The 23,789-nt window shown below is 37.3% G+C and overlaps 1 protein-coding gene across 11 annotated transcripts in view; it reads left to right on the plus strand.

The window, feature by feature from the left end:
- WAPL (WAPL cohesin release factor) overlaps nucleotides 1-23,789 on the plus strand; it is a 76,849-nt gene that overhangs the window by 26,158 nt on the left and 26,902 nt on the right. For 6 of the 11 annotated variants that reach the window (XM_070230084.1, XM_070230107.1, XM_070230076.1 and 3 more), the window contains one exon: nucleotides 1,983-2,101. In XM_070230084.1, the coding sequence (XP_070086185.1) occupies nucleotides 1,983-2,101 (119 nt within the window). The remainder of the gene's footprint in view (nucleotides 1-1,982; nucleotides 2,102-23,789) is intronic. The other 5 variants (XM_070230115.1, XM_070230103.1, XM_023648745.2 and 2 more) reach the window with 1 other exon arrangement.

Below are 23,789 nucleotides of genomic sequence, written 5' to 3' on the forward strand. Positions count from 1 at the left end.
ATTGTAATAGAAGTACTGTTTAGAACCACAGATTACCTTATCCCAAAGTACAGCATTTTAAATGTTAATAATCAATTCCCACATTCTAAGGAGCCAACTGGTAGATTGAGAAATCTTTCCCTGTTTATGTTTTAGTTGTACCTTTAACACCTGAGAGTCGTAAAGTGTGTATATGTGTACAGAGATACCAGACACCTTGATGTTTCAACTTTGAAAATTCAAGTGCAGTGGGCACAAGGATATATTTTGGACATTTAGAACTATACAGATAATAGATGGTTGTAATAAGGGAAATATTCTCAAGACGTCTTAAGTTTAAAGTTAAAATTGTCTTAATCTTAAGAATCATCCTTTTAAGTTGATTTAATAAAATTGAAAAGTACCAGTTAAGTATTTTTTCACTCTTAACAGGGAAAATTTGTCTTTTAAGATAGTGGGAGCAGTAATGAGTAGAGGTCCTCACCCTCCACTGTGAGAGACAGACAAAAGAAGTAGGTTAGCCTCGCTCTAATTAAGTCATTACCTGACAAGGGCTTTGTGAAGTGGTTGACTGTTGAGTGTGGAGGAGTGTGGAAGCCTCTGGGCTACAGGGGCTGTGTTTGTTTATATTTAGCCAAATACAGGTTTCTGTACTGGTTTACTTGTTAAATAAAACTTTTGTCCTCTTAGGGTCATAGAAGAAGTGCCGTTCGTTATGGTGAATTAGAATCCTAATAGTGTTCCTACATATAGATTTTTCTCTATAGAGTAGAGAAAAGTCATACAAGTAGAGAAAAGTAGAGTATAAGTCATGCTTGAGACTACCTACCATTTTGCTTTATTTGGCCTAAACATAGTTTTGCTAGATTAGAATCACTTTTATCTTCAAAACTAGAATTATACAGGAGTAGGCCCTAAGGGTTCAGCCCTTGCTCCAGACTGCAAAAAAAATAGATAAATAAAATAAGGGTATTGTCGGAATTCATCCAGTGTTGTCTTGAGTCCCTGGGAGAACTGAAGTTTGCAGCAGCCTTGCTGGTCACTTGAGATCTGCCTGGGCAAGTAGCTTTCCAGTTGCTTTCTCAGGAGGAGGGAAGGAAGGAAGCATGTGGAGAACCTCTGCTCCTGCCCTGCTGCATCTTCTTTTACTGAGCTCTCCTGCTGACCTCGAGAGCAGAGCACGTTATCCTAATCTGCAGGTGAAAATTTGTGGCTGAAATTGACATCTTGGGGCAATAAAACTTGTTAAAGTCTAATATGTGAAATCATTAGGCTCCCTTTCAAAAGCTTCAAATTGATAACTAAATAAAATTTAAAAATTAGAGACCATTTGATTGATATATCTAAAGGTGGAATTTGAGTCTTCATATAATGTATGAAAAAGCAAACATTTTTAAGGGTTGGTTAGAAAAGAGTCTTCTTTTTTTTTGTTGTTTAGGCTAAGCATTTATAACCATTTGAGAATTAATCTAATCCTTTGGTTAGTTTTGTGTGAAGACCCACAAATCACTGAACTGTGTTGGATGAGGTCATTTTATTTATTTTGCCAAGAGTAGCTATCCTCTTTTTGATTTTTTAAAATGTGGTCTTTGTGTATGTAAGCAGGCATTCTTTGTAGGCCAACATGATTCAGTGTACTTAAATTCAAGAAAAATACGTAGATACCATCTGATATTGTGTGTGTGTGTTTAGACCGTACCAGTGTCAGTCTCCTTAGATATTCGGCAGTTATTTTGGAAGAGAATTGATTTTGCCATTTACACAAAATAAAACTGGAGCACATACACAGCTAGTTGCTTCTCAGTTTCTTAGAGTTGGGCATAAGCAGGGGGTGAGAATGGCAGAATGAGAGTTAATTATCATTGGGAGTATTTTGTCAACTATGTGGTACTTTCATTTATTCCTTTATTCTTTTCTCTGTACACTATGCCCTAATGTTCTTAGGTTGTTTGGTAGATAATTTGAAATATTAGGAAGCTAGCTGGTTTTGATTACCATTTCAGAAAACTTGGATTTTACAGAGGACTTGCCTGGTGTGCCTGAAAGTGTGAAGAAGCCTCCAAATAAACAAGGAGATAAATCAAAGGAAAATACCAGAAAGATTTTTAGTGGCCCCAAAAGGGTAAGTAAAGCATTATCAGTGATTTGTGTTATTTATTCATTATTAGAGGGCTCAACTCTTAATTTTTGTATTTGAAAATGACTAACATCATGACGATTAAAGTTTGTCTTTCAAAGCATGTATGTAAGTCATTTTTTAAGACATTGTAACCATTTTTTTGTGGGGGGGGGGCAGGGTTAGGGAGCTAGCTCTGTGACATAGTGGGTGAAGTTCAGTGTACTCTGCTTTGGCGGCCCAGGTTCACGGGTTTGGATCCTAGGTACAGATCTACAATTTGTCAGCCATGCTGTGGCAGCGACCCACATATGAAGTAGAGGAAGACTGACGTGAATGTTAGCTCAGGGCCAATCTTTCTCAAGCAAAAAAAAGAGGAAGATTGGAAACAGACGTTAGCTCAGGGCTAATCTTCCTCAGCAAAACAAAACATTGTAACCATTTTTTTTGAAGTGTGGTAAAATATACACAGTCACAGTATTTAGTGTTACACAAGTGTACAATTCAGTGACATTAAATACATTCACGATGTTGTGTAACCATCACCATTATCTATACCCAAAACGTTTTCATCTCCAACAAAAACTCTACCCATTAAACAATGACTCCTCCTTTGTCCCTGCCCTGCTCCCTGCCCCTAGTAAACACTATTCTCTTTTCTGTCTCTATGAATTTGCCTATTGTAAGTACCTTATATAAGTGGAATCATACAATATTTGTCTATGTTTCGCTTATTTCACTAATCATAATGTCAGGGTCCATCCATGTTCTAGCATATATCAAAATTTCATCCTTTTGGGGCCAACCCTGTGGCGTAGTGGTTAAGTTCGTGCACTCTGCTTTGGCAGCCTGGGATTTGCAGATTCGGAGCCCAGGCGTGGACCTAACACCACTCATCAAGCCATGCTGTGGTGGCATTGCACATAAAGTAGAGGAAGATTGGCACAGATGACTGCATCTTGCTCACCACTGACAGTCTAGTCTTTATGTATCACCATACACATGTGCCCCTTTACCCATTTCGTTCATCCCCTCACCCCCTTCCCCTCTGGTAAATACTAATGTGTTCTCTTTATCCATGTGTTTATCTTCCACATATGAGTGAAGTCATATGGTGTTTGTTTTTCTCTCTCTGGCTTATTTCATTTAACATAGTACCCCCGAGGTCTATCCATGTTGTTGCAAATGGGGCAATTTTGTCTTTTTTAATGGCTGACTAGTATTCCATTTTATATATATACCACATCTTTTTTATCCATTCATCAGTTGATGGGTACTTGGGATTTTTTTTTTTTTTTAAAGATTTTATTTTTTCCTTTTTCTCCCCAAAGCCCCCCGGTACATAGTTGTGTATACTTCGTTGTGGGTTCTTCTAGTTGTGGCATGTGGGACGCTGCCTCAGCGTGGTCTGATGAGCAGTGCCATGTCCGCGCCCAGGATTCGAACTAATGAAACACTGGGCCGCCTGCAGCGGAGCGCGCGAACTTAACCACTCGGCCACGGGGCCAGCCCTGTACTTGGGATTTTTTTGCTTAATAAAAAAATGGATTCTCATATCCCCTGCATCTAATGTATTTCATTATGTTGTTTTGGTTGAAATATTTAAAGAAAATCTAGGCTCACACAGATATATAGCTATATTTTAACTAGTCTTTTCAGGTAATTGTGAACATTCTTCTTTGATACTACCCCAGAACTTAACAAATGGGAGTTTCTTAAAGATTTTTTGCAACTTGGAATCTAAAAGCATGCCAATGAATGAAACTTTCATACTGTTATATTAAAATCTTTTAGTCTGTTTTGCACTTAGAATGGATCTTTTATACATGCATGCTTTGTAATCTCATTCATTGGTCATTTGGAAAATGCTGGTTATACTGATTTATACACATCTTTCTAATGATGTCACGTCTCATTATATGGTATCAAAAAATCACGTTAATATCACTGCTAAACTCATCAGAAAAGTCTTTATGTATGGGGAAGCTATCAAGTTCCCAGTGGTAGATAAAAGTTCTCCAAAATTTTAGTTTTTGCTTAAAAATTGAAGTTTTTTCATTGGCAGAAAATGCTTCAAGGAAAAGGACTGACAGTGGCAGGCTCACTTTGTTCATTTTTGAGAAAATGTCTGGCCCAAGCCTGTATAATGATAGTTTGTCAGTCAGCCTTTCAAGTAAAGAGTGGTGTTCCACAAAAAGTGTGCCTGGTTCAGCTCACAGCTTGAGCGGTGATGGTTTTCTGTTTGATACAACCACCATACTTTGTATGCAAGTAGAAGTATTTTTGTGGACTTGTTTTGTCACACAGAATATTAGTGCATTTAAGGGTTGCAATTTAACACAATAATTTTTACACTTTGATCAAGGGCTTTTCTTTATGTGAAACTGGTGTTGTATTTTTTAACTGTCAAGTATGTGGCAGTGAAGAACGTGACTACTTAGACAGTCCTGAGCTTCTGCGTTGATTCAGGCTGAGGCACCAACAGCTTTACCCACCCTTGCCTTTGCACCATCTGTGCAAATGCCAGCACAGTGAAAAAGGCAAATGGCATAATATTATTGTGAACGTGGCGGGCTTTCTAGACACCCTGAAAGTTTTGTGGGTCCACGGACCACACTTTAGGAACTGCTGATTTATAGCATTCTATATTATTTTCCTCCCGCTCAGGTTTTTATTATGAAAAAGTTAAAATATACAGAAAATGCAAAAGAGCAGTACAACGAATACCCTTATCTCTCTAACTAGATTGATTCCCTGTTAACATTTTGACATAATTGCACACATGGTCCCCTCCCTGTCCTACCCCCATTATATTTAATTTTTTTCTGTCTTATTTGTAAGTAAGTTGTAAGGTTGTAGATAGTATACATATCTTATGAAAAAGGACAATCTCATACCTAAGTTTGGTTATATGATTATAGTACTTAGGAAAATTAGTAATTTGATGTAATCTGATATCTAGCCCATATTTACTTTTCTCCGTCTCCAAAATGTCTTTTAATGCTTTTTTTTCCACTAGACCATAATCAGTTATTAGATCTCTTTAGTCTTGAACAGTCTCCTGGTCTTTTAAAAATTCCCCATGGCACTGGTTGGTTTTATTTTTGAGACAGGTGTTTGTCTTGTAGAATGTTCCACATTCATAATTTATCGGAGTGTTTTCTGATGGTGTCACTTAGGTTGTTACTCCACTATATTGAAGTAGAATAGTGTCATAGAACCCTGGAAGTTATGTCTATAAGCTTGATTAGGTTCAGGTTAAACATATTTCGGCAAGAATACTTCAAAGTGATATTGTGTGTATTGCTTCATATCAGAAACTACATAACACCTGGTCATTCTGCTGTTAATATTGTTTGACCACCTAGTGAAGGTTGAGATCACCAGCTCTCTCCAAAACAAAGGCACATTTTTCCTAAATTGGTAAGTAAGCTTCCAGGTGCTACTCTGGCCCCAAGTGGATATCCTGTTCCCCATTATTATTTCAGCTCATCATTTTAGCATCCATCGTTGACCTTTGCCTGCATCATCTATTACCCTGACAATTGCAGAATTGTGAGTTTTCTAATTGCCATTTTTCTACATTTAATAATTGGAATTCTGTAAAGAGGAATTTCCCCCTGCCTGCTCCCTCACTTCTTGATCTCACTCTTCTGTTACCCAATAATTTTTACTTGTTATATGTATTTACAATAGATTTGACCAGTGTGAACCATTTCAAGCTATCTCTTGTGTCCTTTTGATATAACCCCATCATTTTTGAGTACTTCCCTTGCTTTCTGTACAAGACGATCCAGACTCATCTTGTACTTTACCTCTTTCAGTCATGGAATCCTCCATTTATCCAAGGATCCTTGGGTCCTTTTGTGGGAATTAGTACTTAGAAACCCAGATCTGAGTGCTGGGTTTATTCATTGTTTCTAGGCTCTTTCATTGGACAGAGTTATGAAATATGTTGAAAAATAAGCAGTGAGTTCATGTGGATAGTTTTATTTCAAATTTACCATTACAGAATTTTGTATCTAGCTTAACTTGCTTTATCCTACAGCACACATTACTTTTAAAAGTATAATACCCATATCACTATGAACAGTAAATTCACCGAGTAAAATTTAAGATTTCTTTCCAGTTCTTTTTGTGTTTAGATTATTTCACTAAGGATGAAGTCATAGTAATGTGTTTGAAAGTTTTGAAATAGCTTTATCTGGTTTGCTTATGTAACTCAATATTCATTTGAGTTTATTTGTACTTATTTCTGTTGAGTTTTTTTAACTTAGTTTTCAACTTAATATTGGAGTCATTTCTCTGCTGTTAACATGGCTTAGAAGGCAGCAGTGTGCATGTACTTGACCCAATTATTAAGGAATCTCTCTGGCCTGAAGTAAATCAGGTCATGCAGCCTAGCAGGCAGAAGGCCTATTTACTGTTGATGGATAGTGTCAGGAAAACCAAGAAAATTATTGTCATTTATAAAACCAAAAGAGCTATGAGATTGAACTTATTTGAAAGATACAGTATGGGTAAAGCCCTGCCTTGAAACAATGGTCCTAACGTTTTACTCTCTGAAGAACTTAAGTAAATGTTTTAATTTCCTTTTTAACCTCCTATTAAAATATTTGCCAAAACCCTTTTTATTTTAAGTGGAATTGTGTCAGAATTTCTGCACTTAGATATTACTGCTATTTAGGTGGATCAGTAAGCTTCAAAAATGAACTTTGGATCCTAAGTGTTATAGTACTTTAATAAAAAGTAATAAAACATGCTTTAGATCCCATGGAAGTATGTATCCTTATGAAAATATCGAGGTATTTAGAAGCCTGCTTCAGGAAGAGAGCAACGAGAAGTTAAGCAGTATAAAATCCCCAGCTCTCACTGTAAGAAATAGGTCATCCATTTGCCTTCAAGACACTAAAAGACTCCTTAAGAGTTGTTAAAAAGGAGAGAACCACTGAGAAACAGAAATAAGGGAAGTTTTACGTACTGAGTTTTGATGAGTGTAAAGGAATAGAGGAAATAAATGTGATCAAAGTTTTAAGCATTTAGTTAAATGGCATGTATAAATCGATATAGTGGAAATGATAGATTTGTTTTATATATAAGAAATTAGGATTCATGTTTGCTGTGCAAAAATAAGATAAGCTCAGTTCTCCAAGGAATTTTTATGTAGGTTATCCCCCAAATCTCCAGAGGAAAAAAGGGGTGGGAGTGGCCAGGTAGGTGGTTATAGGAACGTTTTTAGGAGTTGTTTCAGTTCCCCGCTGTGATAGAAACATCCTCATGCAGCTGATAGGCCAGTGGAAGTATCTGGGTCTTCTCTAATCTGATTAGATTTAAAGACTCCAGTGACCTCATTTCCAAGGGGTGCAGAGGTGTCCATGGCTTGTAGTGGCAAGAGCTTCCCTCCCTACCTCTCAGGCGTTCTTAACTTCAACACTGTTGATGTTTTGGACTGACTAAAGCCTTTCTTGTGGAGGGTGAGCCTATACGTTGGAGGATATTTAGCAACATTCCTGGCCTCTACCCACTAGATGCTAGTAGTGCTCCCCCCGCCTCTAAGTGTTTCAACCAAAAATGTCTTCACACATTGCTAAATGTCCTGTAGGGGTCAAAATGGGGCACCCCCCTCCTACTAGGGTGTATATGTGGTGTGTATGTTACTTGAGAGTTAGTTGCATGCTTGATAATCATTACTCCTAAATACCTTAGTTTGTACTTTATAAACACCAGAGCACGTTCCTGTGTAGCTGCAGGATACTCATCGAAACCGGAAAGTCAATAACACTGCTACAATAATACAGTCTAATCTACAGATCCCATTCAAATTTCATCAGTTTTCTCAACAATGGCCTTTATTGCAAAACAAATTTACCACATCTCCCAAACAAGGAGCCCATAATTCAGTCCAGAGTCACGTGTTGTGTTTATCACAAGTCCCTGCCCTCCTTCAGTCTGGAACAACTGTGTCTTTCCTGGTCTTTGCATGGCTTTGACATCTTTGAAGAGTTAAGATGAGTTATTTTTAGAATGTCCTTCAATTTGTATTTGTCTGATATTTCCATGTGATTAGATTTAGGTTATATGTATTTGGCGGAAATAGCACAGAAGAGATGCCGTATTCTCTCAGCATCCTGTCAGGTGGCACCCAATGTCAGTTTGTGCCATTACTATTGATATTCACTGATCCATTGTTGTCTGTCAGGTTCCTCACCGTTCTTTCTTTTTTTTGCGCAAGATTAGCCCTGAGCTAACATCTGCTGCCAATCCTCCTCTTTTTGCTGAGGAAGACTGGCCCTGAGCTAACATCCATGTCCATCCTCTATTTTATATGTGGGACGCCAGCCACAGCATGGCTTGCTAAGCATTGGGTAGGTCCACGCCTGGGATCTGAACTGGTAAGCCCTGAGCTGCTGAAGCAGAGCCCACAAACTTAACTGATGCACCACCAGTTGGGCCCCTCCTCACCTTTCTTTTTGTTTTTGTTTTTTTTTTTGATTTATTTTATTTTTTAAAGATTGACACCTCAGCTGTTGCCAATCTTCTTCTCTTTTGTTTTCTCCCCAAATCCCCGCCAGTGCATAGTTGTATATTTTAGTTGTGGGTCCTTCTAGTTGTGGTCTGTGGGACTCCACCTCAGCATGGCCTAATGAGTGGTGCCATGTCCGTGCCCAGGATCCGAACCAGTGAAACCCTGGGCTGCAGAAGCGGAGTGCGCGAACCTAACCACTTGGCCATGGGGCTGGCCCCTCACCTTTGTTTATCAAACTTTCACCTGCCAGTTTTGGCATTGATTCTTGCCTAAATCAGTTTTTACTATGATGTTTGTTGAATGTTTTTTCCTGATTATATCATTCCTTCTGCAGTTATTAGTAGTTGGCCTTCTACTGTAAGGTAGATTTATTTCCACCCTACATGTGTATAAGAATATATGTATTTATATATAGATTCATTATATAATATATACATTATATATTCATTTGTATATTTATTCCTTTATGTTGATAAGAACATGGATTCTTGTTTTATTCAATCATTTGTTACTGTTATTTAAATGATAGTACTGTTATTTTTTCAATACTCAGATTTTTTTAGATTTATCCTGTGGATGTTTCTTCAAACTGGCTTTTGACGTGTCTCACCATTTTGCATTTTCTTATTTACTGACAACACTGAGATGTTCAAGATTCGTCATACACATCCCTAGCCCTAGAATCAGGCATTTCTCCAGGGACCCCTGTTTTCTTGTAGTGGAGAATAGTATATAGAAATAAGGATTTGGTCACTAGATACTGTCTTTTCTTCTGGGGTGTCATTGTTTTTAGACTTTGTTTGAGTTGACAGAGCTAGGAAACATGGAAATAATGTGCACAAACTCTCTCACACAGACATACTTATTTTGTTAGCTTGTATATTTAGAACCCTGAGTTCACACTGGTACCTCCAATTCTAGTTGAACACCATGTGTTTTATTCTAATAGCCTTCTCATTTTACATATTTCACTTCACTTCTCAGACAGTGAGAAATCGGCTTCCCTTTATCCTCAGCGCATCTACGTGTTTGCTCAATCCTCATGAATATAACCGATTTCCTGACCACACAGGCCGTCTCCTCAGCTTGAGTGCCACTAGCCAAGAGGTTCCTCTTCCCGCCTCCCCGTATTAGAAAACTTGAACTGTTTAAGCATGCCAGTTGTGAGAATTTTCCCCAGCTTCTCACCAGGGATCTAGAGAAGGGTTGTTCATAGCAGGATTGAGGGCTGGCTGGGGGAACACGTGCAGGAGAAAGCAGGTGGAGGAAGGTGAGGAAAACTTCTGGTGGGAACATAGCTGACGTGGTTACTTGGAGAAGTTGTTGCTTGCTGGGGAGGGAAGTACAGATGGGGTTTGAGGGATTCGGTTGGAATATAGCTGGATTGAAGTACCTCTTGTTTGTGTGTGTAACGGTTTTATTGATCATTTGGCAATTGTAATGCTTTGTTTTTAATGCCATTCCATTTCTGATTGCTGGCTCCAGTTTCCCTGCATTCCATCATCTGCTGTTGTCATATATGTGCTGATAAACTTAGAGTGTTTCTTCTGCCTACCCTGCTTTTGAGTTTTCTAGCTTTCTATTCACCTGCTGCCTGACTGCCCTCTTCGTCAGATGTTATCTTTTGCCTGACTCTCAAAGGAACGTTCTGGACTTTATTTTTTTCTTTCCTTCTGTCTTTCAATATAACACTGGATAGTGGGCTTCTGGGCAGTTGAATTAAAATTTGATTATCAGTGTAAATCATGTTTATATATTTAGTTGTATTAGAGAGTTAAAAGTGCATAAATCTCCAGTTTTAAAGTTAAATATAGCTTTATAGTTTTATAAACTCAATTTTTGTTTCATAAAATGAGTTTATATAAGTTGTCAACTTAAAATCTTAACAATTGAAGAGATTTTAAAGGACAAGTAGTCCCGCCTCCCACCCAAGAACAGATGTTCCTTTACAGTATCCTTGTCTAGCAATTAGAACTCTGTTCTGAAGCAGCTTATTTTTCTGTCAAATTGTTTTACTCATGGTTACCTTTGTTCTGTGCCTGGGATCCAGTCATCAAGATAGCAGTGTGAGATTTGCTATATTCTCACGGACTAGAAATCTGAGACATAGATAGATGTGAAGCCTGAAAAAAAAAGAGACTGCCCATTGGTTTGCTGGTGAGGGATACTGGCCAAAGTGTGAAAGTAAAAACACTGCTACCCATTTAGAACTCCTAGGTTGGGATGTAAAGAGTTGTTGAAGCTGAGCATGTTCTGGCTAAGACTGGGTATGGAAGAGGGTCAGTTTTAGTTGCCTTTTCTTTGTTGCTTTCATTCAGCATATACTACATGCCTTTCACTGTGCTAGGTGTTACGGATACAGAAAGGAGTAAGATAAGGCTGTCTGGTGAAGTGGAATGTTCTTCCCCCATGGAAACTTTTGAGTAGTCTTATTGTGTTTGTTCAAAAGCAGAAGTATCTGTCTTGCTTTTATATAGATAGTATTTAACTTAAATATTAAACCAGGTACTTAAATCATTGATCTGTACTACATAAAGACTTAGGAAAATGCAAGCTATTTTCTCTGTGATCTAATTCTTGTGTTGTTTTCCTGTAATATTTTATTCTGTCAGGATTTTAATAAGAAATAGAAGTACTATTAATCTTTTTATTTTAAGTGACTTTAAAGTTTGAAAGGTTCAAAATGTTTCACTTTAACTTATTTCCCAGAAAATTAAGTTTGAAATGAGAAAATGTAGCCATAGGTTAATCAAGAGCCTGAGAACTTTGACATACATTTGACACTTAGTGAAAGAGTGTGTGTGTGTATTAGGATGTTTGTAGTTTATAGAATTTGTTTTCGAGCTGGTAATATATTTTATTTAGAGTTCATTGGGATTCAGACATCCGGAAACCTCTGCTGGACTTTCTTTTCTGGATGCTCTGATGGCTTCATGCCAGTGCTGAGCACAGATTAACACGTAAGATGTGTAACGCTGGGAGTGTTCGAGGATGGTAACCTTATTTTTTTTCACCTTTATATTCTCAGTGTCTTGAGATATAGAAGGAGTTCACAAATGTTTATTTTTGGGATTCTTGGAAGTATCTTTCAGCCAAGAGTCCTCATTTAGCACTAAGTGTTTGAGGTTTTTTTTAATAGATATTTGAAAATTGGTAAATTTACCAAATTTGGTAAAATTTCAACAAATATTCTTCAAGTATTTTTTGTCTCTCTATCCCCCTTTGGGGCTTCCAGTAACACTTGTCCTACTCAGTAGGCCTAAAATCAACAAGTAAAACCTGTAGTCTGACAAAATCAGGCTTAGTGACTTATTGTAATAAAGGTTACTGCACACCAGAGGAACCACGGGGCATCTACCAAGGAAAAGTTTTTATAGGATTGGCCCTCAGCTAACATCTGTGCTAATTCTCCTCTCTTTGCTTGAGGAAGATCGTCCCTGAGCTAACATCTGTGCCAATCTTTGTTTTCTCTGTGGGTCACTGCACAGCATGGCCGCTGACAAGTGGTATAGGTCTGTGCCCAGGAACCAACCCCAGGCCGCTGAAGCGGAGTGCACCAAACTTAACCCCTAGGCCCGAGGGCTGGCCCCCAAGGTTTTTGTAGGATTTTGAGGGAACTGGGGACTTTTGGTGAAATTTAAATGAAACAGTGTTTGAGAGGCTCAGAGTGAAGCAGTGCTTTCTGTGAAGGGATCAATATCAGGTCTGGGCTGCGGGTGGTCCCAGGGCTCCTCTCTACTTAGAAACTGAAGTTGAATTGGTTGTGGAATGTTGTGTCCAGAAACCCATTATTTGAAGCTCTGCATCTCTCCAAAGTGACTTAGATCCTCCAAGCAAGAGTGGGATGTTTTAATCTTACTGATAGGATTTCAAACAGTAAAGTTTCTGTTAGTTTATGGTTTTAGTAAACAGAATTTCACTGTAAAAAAGCAGTAGAGGTAAAGAAGTCAGAGAAGACTGTCTTTGTAACACTTTACAGCTGTAGCATGTCCTTTGGAGCAACAGTGTTTCTTGTTAACTTTATAGCTGGTTTTATGTGTGTGTTATTCCAGCCCGATGAATGACAGGGCAGGTTTTTACAATCACAGTTAATTTTTACCTTCTCATACGTTTATTAGGCTGGATGAATTTGTCCCAGTGCACACTTACATTCTGTCTTTTAAAATTTTTTTCAGTCTTTTTTCTCTTAGTTTCATCTTAGTTTCTCTTGCTACATTTTCAAATTGTTCTGCAGTATCTAATCAGCTGTTAATCCAAACCATTATAATCTTCACCTCTGAAAGTTTAGGTTGGGTCTGTTTTATATCTTTCTTGTCTATTTAACATATTCAGTGTTTGTTCTACCTTCTTAGATATGTGGAATATAGTTATAGTTGTTTTTAACGTCGTTGTCTACTAATTCTGGTGGTCTAGTGGTTAAGATTTGGTGCACTCACTCTGTGACCAGGATTTGTTTCCCAGTCAGGGAACCACACCACATGTAGGTTGTCATACTGTGGAGGCTGCGTGTTGCTGTGATGCTGAAAGCTATGCCACCAGTATTTCAAATATCAGCAGGATCACCTGTAATGGACAGGTTTCAATGGAGCTTCCAGACTAAGACTAGGAAGAAGGACCTGGCCACCCACTTCTGGAAAAAACTGGCCATGAAAACCCTATGAAAACTTGCAGAGCATTGACTGACATAGCTCTGGAAAATGAGAGGGTGGCACAAAAAAGACCGAGTAGGGTTCAGTTCTGCTGTGCACAAGGTCACAAGGAGTCAAAATCAACTCTGTGGCACTAGCAACTGTTAACTCTATCATCTGTATTGTTTCTGGATCTGTTTCTCTGGATTGATTTTTCTCATTATGGATCGTATTTTCCTGCTTCTTTGTATGGCTGATAATTTTTGATTGGATGCTAGTCATTTCGACTTCTACTTTGTTGGGTGCTGGATATTTCCCTATAAGTTTTGGCTGATTCTAAGATTATATGTTTATATTTTAGTTATATTTGATCCTTACACGGTCTTTACATTTTAGGTGAGAGAGCAGCCTTTAGGGTTCAGCCCTTCTTCCTCCAAAATCTATCACCTGATTGCCCTTAATTACAAGGTTTTCCACTGTGGCTGGTGGGAACATAAACTTTTTCCAGCCCTGGGAGGAACAGTCTAGGGATTGCTTCTTCTGTTCTCTTTGGAGAAGTCCTTTCCCTTGCCTCAGCTACTATCTTTCTTTGTTTTACTATGATTATCTTTATTTTTAAAAATGGGAGTTATTGTGGAGAGAGAAATTATGCTTGCACCTTTGTAGATAGTAAATTCTAGTCCTATGAATTGTCTTTAAAGTTTTGTTATATACCTGTAAGCTGGACTGGATCCTAATTCTTGTAGTTTCATTAAATGTCTGGCTATGATACTCCAGACTGACGTTTATAATTTTACTGCCCTTGGAATCTTAAAAGGAACTATACGAGATCCTCCTTACTACCAGATGGTAGCCAGACTTCAGGGACTCAAGTCTTGAGTACACATCTCACAGCTAGAGGAGGCTCCACCTGATACCCGGTCCTGAACAAACCCTGGAGACTTCCTATCACACTGACAGGCAGGGAAGCATCAGCTCCTTTCCTAACACGTTAGCTCGTCAGTACCCACCTACATATTTGAGGGGACCTTCTGTAGATCTCCAGAGTTCTTTGTGCAGTGCTCTCTGGCATTGTGCTCTACAAACTCTAGCTACTTCGTCTCCCTGGACTCCCAGTTCCATCTCAACTAGGAGAGACTGCTACTGGTTGGACTCTGAATTCCCCCTCCCTGTGCCATTGCCTGGAAGCTCAGGCAGTTGTAGGGCTTACCTCATTTGTTTTTCCTCCTCAGGGATCATTGTGCTTTGCTACCCAATGTCCAGTGTCTGAAAACTGTTTCATTGATTTTGTTCAGGTTGTTAGGTTCAGGTGGAAAGGTAAATTTGGTCCCTGTTACTTCACCTTGTCCAGAAATGGAAACCCTAGATTTGTATGTTGTTATGATAATTACTATGTTCTCTACCTTTGTACTCTAGAAAATGATTTTTTTTTCACGAGAACGTAAGAATATAATGATTACCTCAAAAACTAATGATCCATTTTTGTTTCCTTCTCTTTTGGTTTTTTTCTCTTCTCTTCTAGCCTTACTTTTGACCTGACTTGATCTGGAATTCCATATTAAATTGAAATACAGTTGTATCTACTCATGTTTAGTTGTGATTTATAGGCTGCCTGTGTAAAAACCATTTGAGAAAGTGTACAGATATAAATTTGGTAGAACCAGGTTGAAAATAAATGAAGAAATTGTGTTAAGAAAAGGTAAGAAATAGAATACGATAAAGCCAAAATTCAAGCCTTTTTGTTTTGATAGATTTCCTAAGGACCTACCACACATATGACTTTGAGCTTTTTAGAAGCCAGGGCAGAGAAGGTTGTCGGTGGCTCCTTTGCTTTTTAGGAAGGACTGCTAAAAATAGAAAACTTACTGGGGCTGGCCCCGTGGCCAGTGGTTAAGTTCGCACGCTCCGCTGCAGGCGGCCCAGTGTTTCGTTGGTTTGAATCCTGGGCGCGGACATGGCACTGCTCATCAAACCAAGCTGAGGCAGTGTCCCACATGCCACAACTAGAAGGACCCACAACGAAGAATATACAACTATGTACTGGGGAGCTTTGGGGAGAAAAAGGAAAAAAATAAAATCTTAAAAAAAAAAAAAAAGAAAACTTACTACCCTTGGGCCAAGTATGTGTTATGTTTTAATCTTTTTCTATGCCTCAACCGAGGAAGTATTGCTATTAAGCTTTCATTTGTTATTGGTGGGTTATTTAATTTTAGAATATAAATGAAGGATATCTTTATCCCTTCCCACTTTGTAGGATTGCCTGTATTAAAGTCATAGTCATCTTTTTATTATTTTTTGATTTCTTACTTTCTGTTACTCTTGTCTGCATTTGATATAGTTGCTTCATGGAAATTAAAATACTGACTGAGAAAATGGTAAATGATTTATAGTTTTTCTGTATTACAAGTTTTCTGAATTTAAATTTTTAAAAATATATTCTTTTAAAGATTTTATTTTTTTCCTTTTTCTCCCCAAAGCCCCCCAGTACATAGTTGTATATTCTTCGTTGTGGGTCCTTCTAGTTGTGGCATGTGGGACACTGCCTCAGCGTGGTTTGATGAGCAGTGCTTTGTCCGCGCCCAGGATTCGAACCAACGAAACACTGGGCCACCTGCAGCGGAGCGTGCGAACTTAACCACTCGGCCATGGGGCCAGCCCCTAAAAATATTTTTTATTTGGAATTAATTTAAATTTTTCCGAAAAGTTTTTATTTGGAAATAATTTCAGAATTACAGAAGAGTTGCAAAAATAAAATAGTACAAAAATGCTCCTTACCCTGAGTATCTTAACATTTGCTTTTTCGTTTGTTTTTTTCTCTCTCTGTATTTGTGTAAATGTACACACTTAATTTTTTTCTGAATATTTAAGGGTAAGATATATATATCACACCCCTATCTCTAAATGTAGTGTGTATTTCCTAGTCAATTACATGTCCACATCACAATAATCAACTTCAGTCAATTTAACATTGTTCCAGTATTTTTACCTAATTACTGTTGTGTCCATTTTGTCAGTTGACATCACAATACCGTTTGTTGCATTTTCTGCTCTCTGGTACAGGATCCAGTCTTGGGTGAGGTATTTCATTTAGCTGTTATATCTGTTTATTCTCCTTTAACCTGGAACATTTCCATAGTCTTTCTTTGTCTTTTATGACATTGACACGTCTGAGACCTTTCAGAAAAGCTTCTCATTCTGGTTTAGTCTGAAATTTCCTCACGGTTAGATTCAGGTTGTTCATTGTAAGCCTGGATACTATGTAAGTGATTATGTATTCTTGTCTGCATATACCATATCTGGAGGACGTTAGTTATGATCACACAGTCAAGGGGTTGTCTTTCCTTTGCTGTATAACTTTTTTTCCCTTGCAACTAAAAAGCAGTCTTTGAAGAGATACTTTAAGAATATTCAAATACCCCATTCTTCATGAGAATATAGTCTTAGATTTAGTATACATCATAATTTTTTCTTGATCCAGTGTTTACTATGCTGGTTGCAAAAGAAGCATGTTCCATCTCATGCTTCCTCTATGTTCACCAGTCAGTTCTCAACACTCTGCTGTATCCATGGGCCTGCCTTTTCATTTATTTATTTATTTTTCTGTGATCAGTATGGATTCATGAATCCTTGGTGGTTGGTTTTTTTTAATGGTTCATAATTCATTACTTATTTTGGAGCTAAATTTGTCCTGATTTGGCTAGTGGAGCCTCTTGAAGCTGGTTCTTGTGTCCCTGTGACATGCTGTCATCTCTGAGCACTTTCTTACTTTCTGGCACAACAGTGTTGCAGGTTCACCTTGTACCTGCTGTGCTCTAGCCCTGGAAATCAGGCCATTCTCTGAGGAGTCCTCAGTTCCTTTGGTGTGGAATGGTGTTAAGAGACCAAGATCTGGCACTAGATATACTTATTGCTTCTTGGCCCTTTTAGCGGATGGTGATAGGAAACATGCATATACGTTCACTTATTTTCACATATCCCTATAGGTTCCTGCATATGCACATATGTCTTCTAGAAATCACTATCTCCATAGTAATCCGGTCCTGCAGGATTCTTTCTCCCCTTCTCTCTTAACCCTGACTCCCAGCAACATCAAAACATTTACTCAAACCTATAATACATCTGAAATAGTTACAGAGTTGCTTTGTCCATTCCACTATAATAGATAAATCTACTAATTTGTTCAGGATTTGTTTGTAGTCCTGCATTTGCCTCACCCTACCCTGCCCCCACTTGAGGGTATTAAGTCAAATGCTGTGTTCGTAAATTATTTAGATTAGTTCTATCTGCCTGCCTCTTGGTCTGTCTTTGTCTTCCTTCCCTTCAGTGTGTTTGCTATTCACTCGAATTATGAGTAGGTTTATTTGTTCTGCTTTGCTTTCAGTTTTAGGGTTTTTTCCCTTCCATTCTTAATTTATTTTTTGAATATGTACGACATTAACATGCTTCCAAAAGTTAAAACTATACAAAAAGGTAAGTTCATGAAGGATCACTTCACTGAGGTGTCTTCCAGCCCATCACCAGCCCTTGTAGGGCACTGGCTTCATTATTCTCTGCTTTAGCCTTTCTGTGTTTCTTTTTATAAAATGAGCACAAATTTCCTTATTTCCCCACTTATGTGCTCTTTTGCACTTTGCTCTTTTTTATTCAGTAATAACTCTTGGAAATCACTCTGAGTTCATAGAGATCTTCCTCAGGGTATATATATTTATAGTTCTTTTAAAAATTTGGGTTTAGATTGTATTTTTTCCTTAATTTCTTTCTTCCTCCATTCATGTTGTTTATATCGTGTAAGTTGGTTGTTTTTATTTTTTAAAGACTTTATTTTTCCTTTTTCTGCCCAAAGCACCCCCCCCCCCCCCCCCCCCGGTACATAGTTGTCTGTTTTTAGTTGTAAATCCTTCTAGTTGTGCCATGTGGGATGCCGCCTCAGCATCGCCTGGTGCGCGGTGCCATGTCCGCACCCAGGATCCAAACTGGTGAAACCCTAGGCTGCTGCAGCAGAATGCGCGAACTTAACCAGTCGGCCATGGGACCGGCCCCCAAATCTTTTCTTTTTAAGGTTATGTGTCTAGGTTTTGTATATATACAAATCCAGTGTTGACAAAATTTTTGTATATTCAGTACATCCCTGTCATTATTTGGTCCTAATTTCAGTTAAAGATTGTTCAAAGGTTGTTGTCTTAGGATTTGATTCAGCTGCTGTAAATGAAATCCCAAATTAGTTTTTAAATAAGTAGCCTATTTTCTCTGGCTTACCAGTCCTTGGCTGTTTATCCTTGACTATTTTCAAGTTGCTGTATTGTCAGGGAGCAGCTTTCTCTGTGGTGGTGTTTGACCATCTCTAGAGTATTGAAGAATATAGAAGGAATGGGAAGAGGGGCAGTGAACCATCCCTAGAAGGCCAGGACCCAGAAGGCATACTGCCCTTCTCTTCACATATCACTGACTAGAACTTAGTCATGTGCCACACGAGCAGCAAGAGATGCTGAAAAATTGGGATGAGCATGTGCCTAGCTAATTATTCTTAAAGGAAAATGAAGGGGAGAATGAATATTCTCCAGCCACAGGTGTCTCAAGATATTTAAGTCTTCTCTTTTCATATTTCTGACTTGATAATCATCTCCCTGTTAAAACTGTGCCATTATATATTTAATGGTATTTTTAGTTATAAGAGCTGACACCTGCTTTGGCTGATAGTTTCATCATGGCTCATTCTAGCATCTTTTATTTTATAATTGTTGAATTGTGGGCTAAGTTGTATTAGTTTTCACAAAGTGCCAAGTATTGAATGCTTTATTGCCTGGACTTTTTAGAGTTTATGCTTAGATTATGCTATTTCAAGGTGATATTCTGATGTGACAATGGCCTGCTTTTAAAAAATGTCATACCAATTATATTTTTGAAGTTATACTCACAAACAACTGAGTAGTAATATGCATTGTTCTTCATGTAGGTAGCAGTTGACAATTTTTTCATAAAAATAGCAGCCATGTCTTTAAAAGATTTATCTGTAAAACTTAATTGAATCATGCAGAAAAGAAAGACTTTTCACCTCTAGTTCTCCCTTGTATCTGTGATTATATTCTCAGCATAGTGCTCTGTATTAACATATTCTAAATGTCTGCTTCTTAGCAGTACAGACATTTTTGGTTTTTAGTTTAGTAATATCTGCAGTTTTCCCTCAGATAATACTCTGAATATTTAACAAACTATGAAAATTTATTTTAAGATTTTTTGGGGTCATAGTTTAGGACAATTTGAGATTATATGATTATGTTTAAATTCTAAAGAGCTAAAAGGTATCCTAATCTTTATAAACTTTCTTCCTCAAACTTTCCCTGCTTCTACCACTCATTTTTTTAAAAAAAAATCCTTAACAATTTTTTTCAATGCCAAAACCAGATTAATTTCTCCCTTTTTGAATTGCCGCTAAAGTGCCCCCCCACAGTTGTTCATTGCACTGCTTTGTTTTTTCAGAACTCCTTTAGTTGTAGAGCATGCTGATTGAATCACTCGTGAGAGTGTGATTCTGTTCTCATGATGTCCTTGTGTGGGGAAGGCTGGATGAGTTCTAATCAGCTTATCATATTTGTCCTCATTTAGTACGTAGTCTTCTTTAAACTCAGAAATAAATTGGTACTGTTAAAAATTTTCATATGGCTGAAAAGCAGTTATTCTAGTTTTTTCCCTTTAGGAGCCAGCTCAATGAAGGATAGCACAATATTATCATCTTTTCTTAGCTTTTCATGAAGGAACTCTTCTTTTCTCTGCTTTATAATTGCGATTCAGCAAGCCAATCTGTTGACCACAGCCTTGACATTATAATTATAACCAATTTTTATCCATTGTTTCTATAGAAACTGGATTCTCTCTCATGGATAAATGCTCCGTAGGTCTGTCATTGGTGTATTTTTACCTTAACTGTAATAGTGTATTACATTTGAGGTTCTCCTTGTTTGTCATGCCCCTGCAGAATTGAATAGAAAAGAATAGCATGTTCAAGATTACTAGGACTGAAATATGCTAAGATGATTCCAAACCTTTAGAATGTTAGAGTATTCTTAAGAGTTTTCTACTGATTTTCTTCTAAATATTCTTCTCATTAGATTGTAGAGCAAACAGAATCCACAAATATTTTAACATAGAGGAAAGTTAAGGATTCTGGTTAATATATTTCATCTGCTTTTTAAACTAGAATAAAATTAACAAGATTAAAGATAATCCTGGTGGTGCAATCAGAATGACCCAGTTAAAACTCAGCTAGGTTGCTAAATGGTAAGGATGATTTTCATTTTCCATGAAAAGTTGATTGCTGTATGGTATTTTTGCGTACTCTACACAATCACTTTCACTGAATGACATTAGCATGTGATGTGGTATTGTGTAATTTCCATATATAACTCACTTAGGTGCATTAGAATGATCATATCATACATTTTGGAATGATATAAAGGGCTCCGAGTCATTCAGTCATGCCCTCCTTGTATATTAGCTGCATCCACATGCTATTTTTTATTTTAATTTTTAGACAATAGAATGTATCTTCATCTCCTCCCTCTCCCTGTAATAAACCTTATAAAACTTCGAAGTAATAGTCCAGGAAAAATTCTAATTGGATCCACTTTCTTTTAGATTACTCATTAGCATTAAAATGATAAAACATGATCAGAAACTTTAAAAATAATAGTATTATTAAATCACCTTATTCAACAGAGTAAATAAAAAGTTCATTGAATGTGTCATTTTGATGTAACTTGTTCAGATTCTCTATCCTGTTAGGTTTCAGGGGCTTTTTGAAAAAAATTTTTATTGTGAAAAAGACAACATGAGATCTCCCCGCTTCAGAAACTTTTAAGTGTTCAGTACAGTATTGCTAACTACAAGCACAATATTATACAACGGATCTCTAGAACTTTTTCATCTTGCATGACTGTATCCATTGAACTATATCCATCTATATCCATTGAACAGTAACTCCCCGTTTCTTCTTCCCCCAGCCCCTGGCAACCACCATTCTTGCTGTTGTTATGAGTTTGACTACTTTAAATATCTCATATAAGCGGACACATGCAGTATTAGTCTTTCCGTGCTTAGCTTATTACATTTAGCATGACATCCTAAAGTTATCCGTGTTGTAGCATATGATAGGATTTCCTTCTATTTTATGGCTGAGTAATATTCTAGTGTACGGTTGTATCATATTGTCTTCATCCATTCATCTGTTGATGGACAGCTAGGTTGTTTCTACCTCTTGCCTTTTGTGAATAATGCTGCCGTGAACATGGGAGTGCAAATATTTCTTTGAGATCTTGATTTTAATTCATTTGGATAAATACTCTGAAGTAGGATTACAGGATCATATGGTGGTTCCATTTTTAATTTTAAGGAACCTCCATACTGTTTTCCATAATGGCCTCACTATTTAAAGTCCTTGTGCAACAGTGCACAAGGGTTCCAGTTTCTCTGCATCTTCACCAGTGCTTGTTATTTTTTGTTCTTTTGATAGTGGCCATCCTAATGGATGTGAGGTGATATTGTGATTTTGATTTGTATTTCTCTTATGATTAGTGATGTTAAACATCTTTTCATATACCTGTTGGCCCTTTGTATGTCTTTGGAGAAATTTCTATTCAAGTCCTTTGCCCATTTCTTAATCGAGTGGTTTTTTTTTGCTATTGAGTTGTAGGAGTTCCTTATATATTTTGGAGAGTAAACCCTTATCAAGTATATCGTTTGCAGATATTGTCTCCCATTCTGTAGGTTGCCTTTTCGCTCTTTGATTGTTTCCTTTGCTGTGAGGAGGTTTTTCGTTTGATGTAGTCCTACTTGTCTATGTTTGCTTTTGTTGCCATATCCAAGAAGTCATTGCCAATACCAGTGTTACCTATCTTTTCTCTCATGTTTTCTTCTAGGAGTTTTATAGTTTCAGGTCTTATGTTTAAGTCTTTAATCCATTTTGAGTTGGTTTTTATGTATGGTATAAGATAAGATTTTAATTTCATTCTTTGCATTGTGATACCCAGTTTTCTCAACACTATGGAAGAGACTGTCCTCATTGTGTAGTCTTGACACCCTTGGTGAAGATCATTTGACCACGTATGTGTGGATTTATTTCTGGGCTCCCTGTTCTGTTCCCTTGGTCTATATATCTCTCTTTATGCCAGTACCCTCCTGTTTTGGTTACTGTAGCCTTGTAATATATTTTGAAATCAGGAAATGTGAGGCCTCCAGGTTTTTGGTTCTTTCTCAAGATAGTTTTGGCTGTTTAAGGTCCTTTGTGGTTGCATATGAATTTTAGGTTTGTTTTTTCTATGTCTGTAAAAAATACCATTGGGATTTTGATAGGAATTGCATTGAATCTATAGATCACTTTGGGTAGTATGGACATGTAACAATCTTAAGTCTTTCAATCCATGAACACAAGATAGTTTTCCATTTATTTGTGTAATTCCTTTCAGTGGTGTTTTGTAGCTTTCAGTGTACAAATCTTTTGCCTCCTTGGTCAAGTTTATTCCTAAATAGTCTTTTTGATGCTGTTGTAATTGGGATTTTCTTCATTTCCTTTTTGGGTTGTTCTTTGTTACTGTATAGAAATGCAACTGATTTTTTTGTCTGTTGATTTTGTACTGTACAGCTTTACTGAATACATTTATTAGTTCTAATGGTTTGTTGGCTTTTTTTGATGGAATCTTTAGTGTTTTCTACATACAAGATCATGTCATCTGTGAACAGAGAAAATTTTACTTCTCCCTTTCTGATTTGGATACCTTTTATTTCCTTTTCTTGCCTAATTGCTTTTGCTAGTATGTCCAGTACTATGTTGATAGAAGCAGTGAGAGTGGGTGTCCTTGCCTTGTTCTCTGTTATAGGAGAAGCTTTTGGTTGTTCACTGTTGACTATGATCTTAGCTGTGGGCTTTTCATATATGCCCTTTATTATGTTGATGTAATTTTCTTCTATGCCTAGTTTGTTGAGTTTCTTTTTTGTTTGCATCGTGAGAGGGTGTTGAATTTTGTCAAATGCTTTTTCTGCACCTATCAAGATGATCATGTGAATTTTGTCATTTGTTCTGTTAATGCAGTGTTATCACATTGGTTGATTTTCATATGTTGGGCCATCCTTGCATCCCAGAGATAAATCCCATTTGGTGATGGCATATGATCCTTTTAATGTGCTGTTGAATTTGGTTTTCTAGTACTTCTTTGAAGATTTTTGCATCTATATTCATCAGGGATATTGTTCAAGGACTTTTGAGATGATTTAGAACATTGTACCCCAGTCTGTTTTTTATAATACTGATACTTGTTAACAGAGTGTTTTCAGGTCACTTATCCCATTTGTTTATAGCAGTCAGTCTGTTAGGTGGGTAGACCATATATTCCAATTTTCTTATGAAGATGCTGGACTCAGAATTACACATCATCACATAACAATTATTATCATTAGTACTATCTAATAATTAATACTCATATAGCACATAGTGTTTCAGGCACTCTTCTAGTGTTTTGCATATATTCATTTAATCCTCACAACAACCCTT

This window comes from Equus caballus, chromosome 1, assembly GCF_041296265.1.
Source record: "Equus caballus isolate H_3958 breed thoroughbred chromosome 1, TB-T2T, whole genome shotgun sequence".
Lineage (NCBI taxonomy): Eukaryota > Metazoa > Chordata > Mammalia > Perissodactyla > Equidae > Equus > Equus caballus.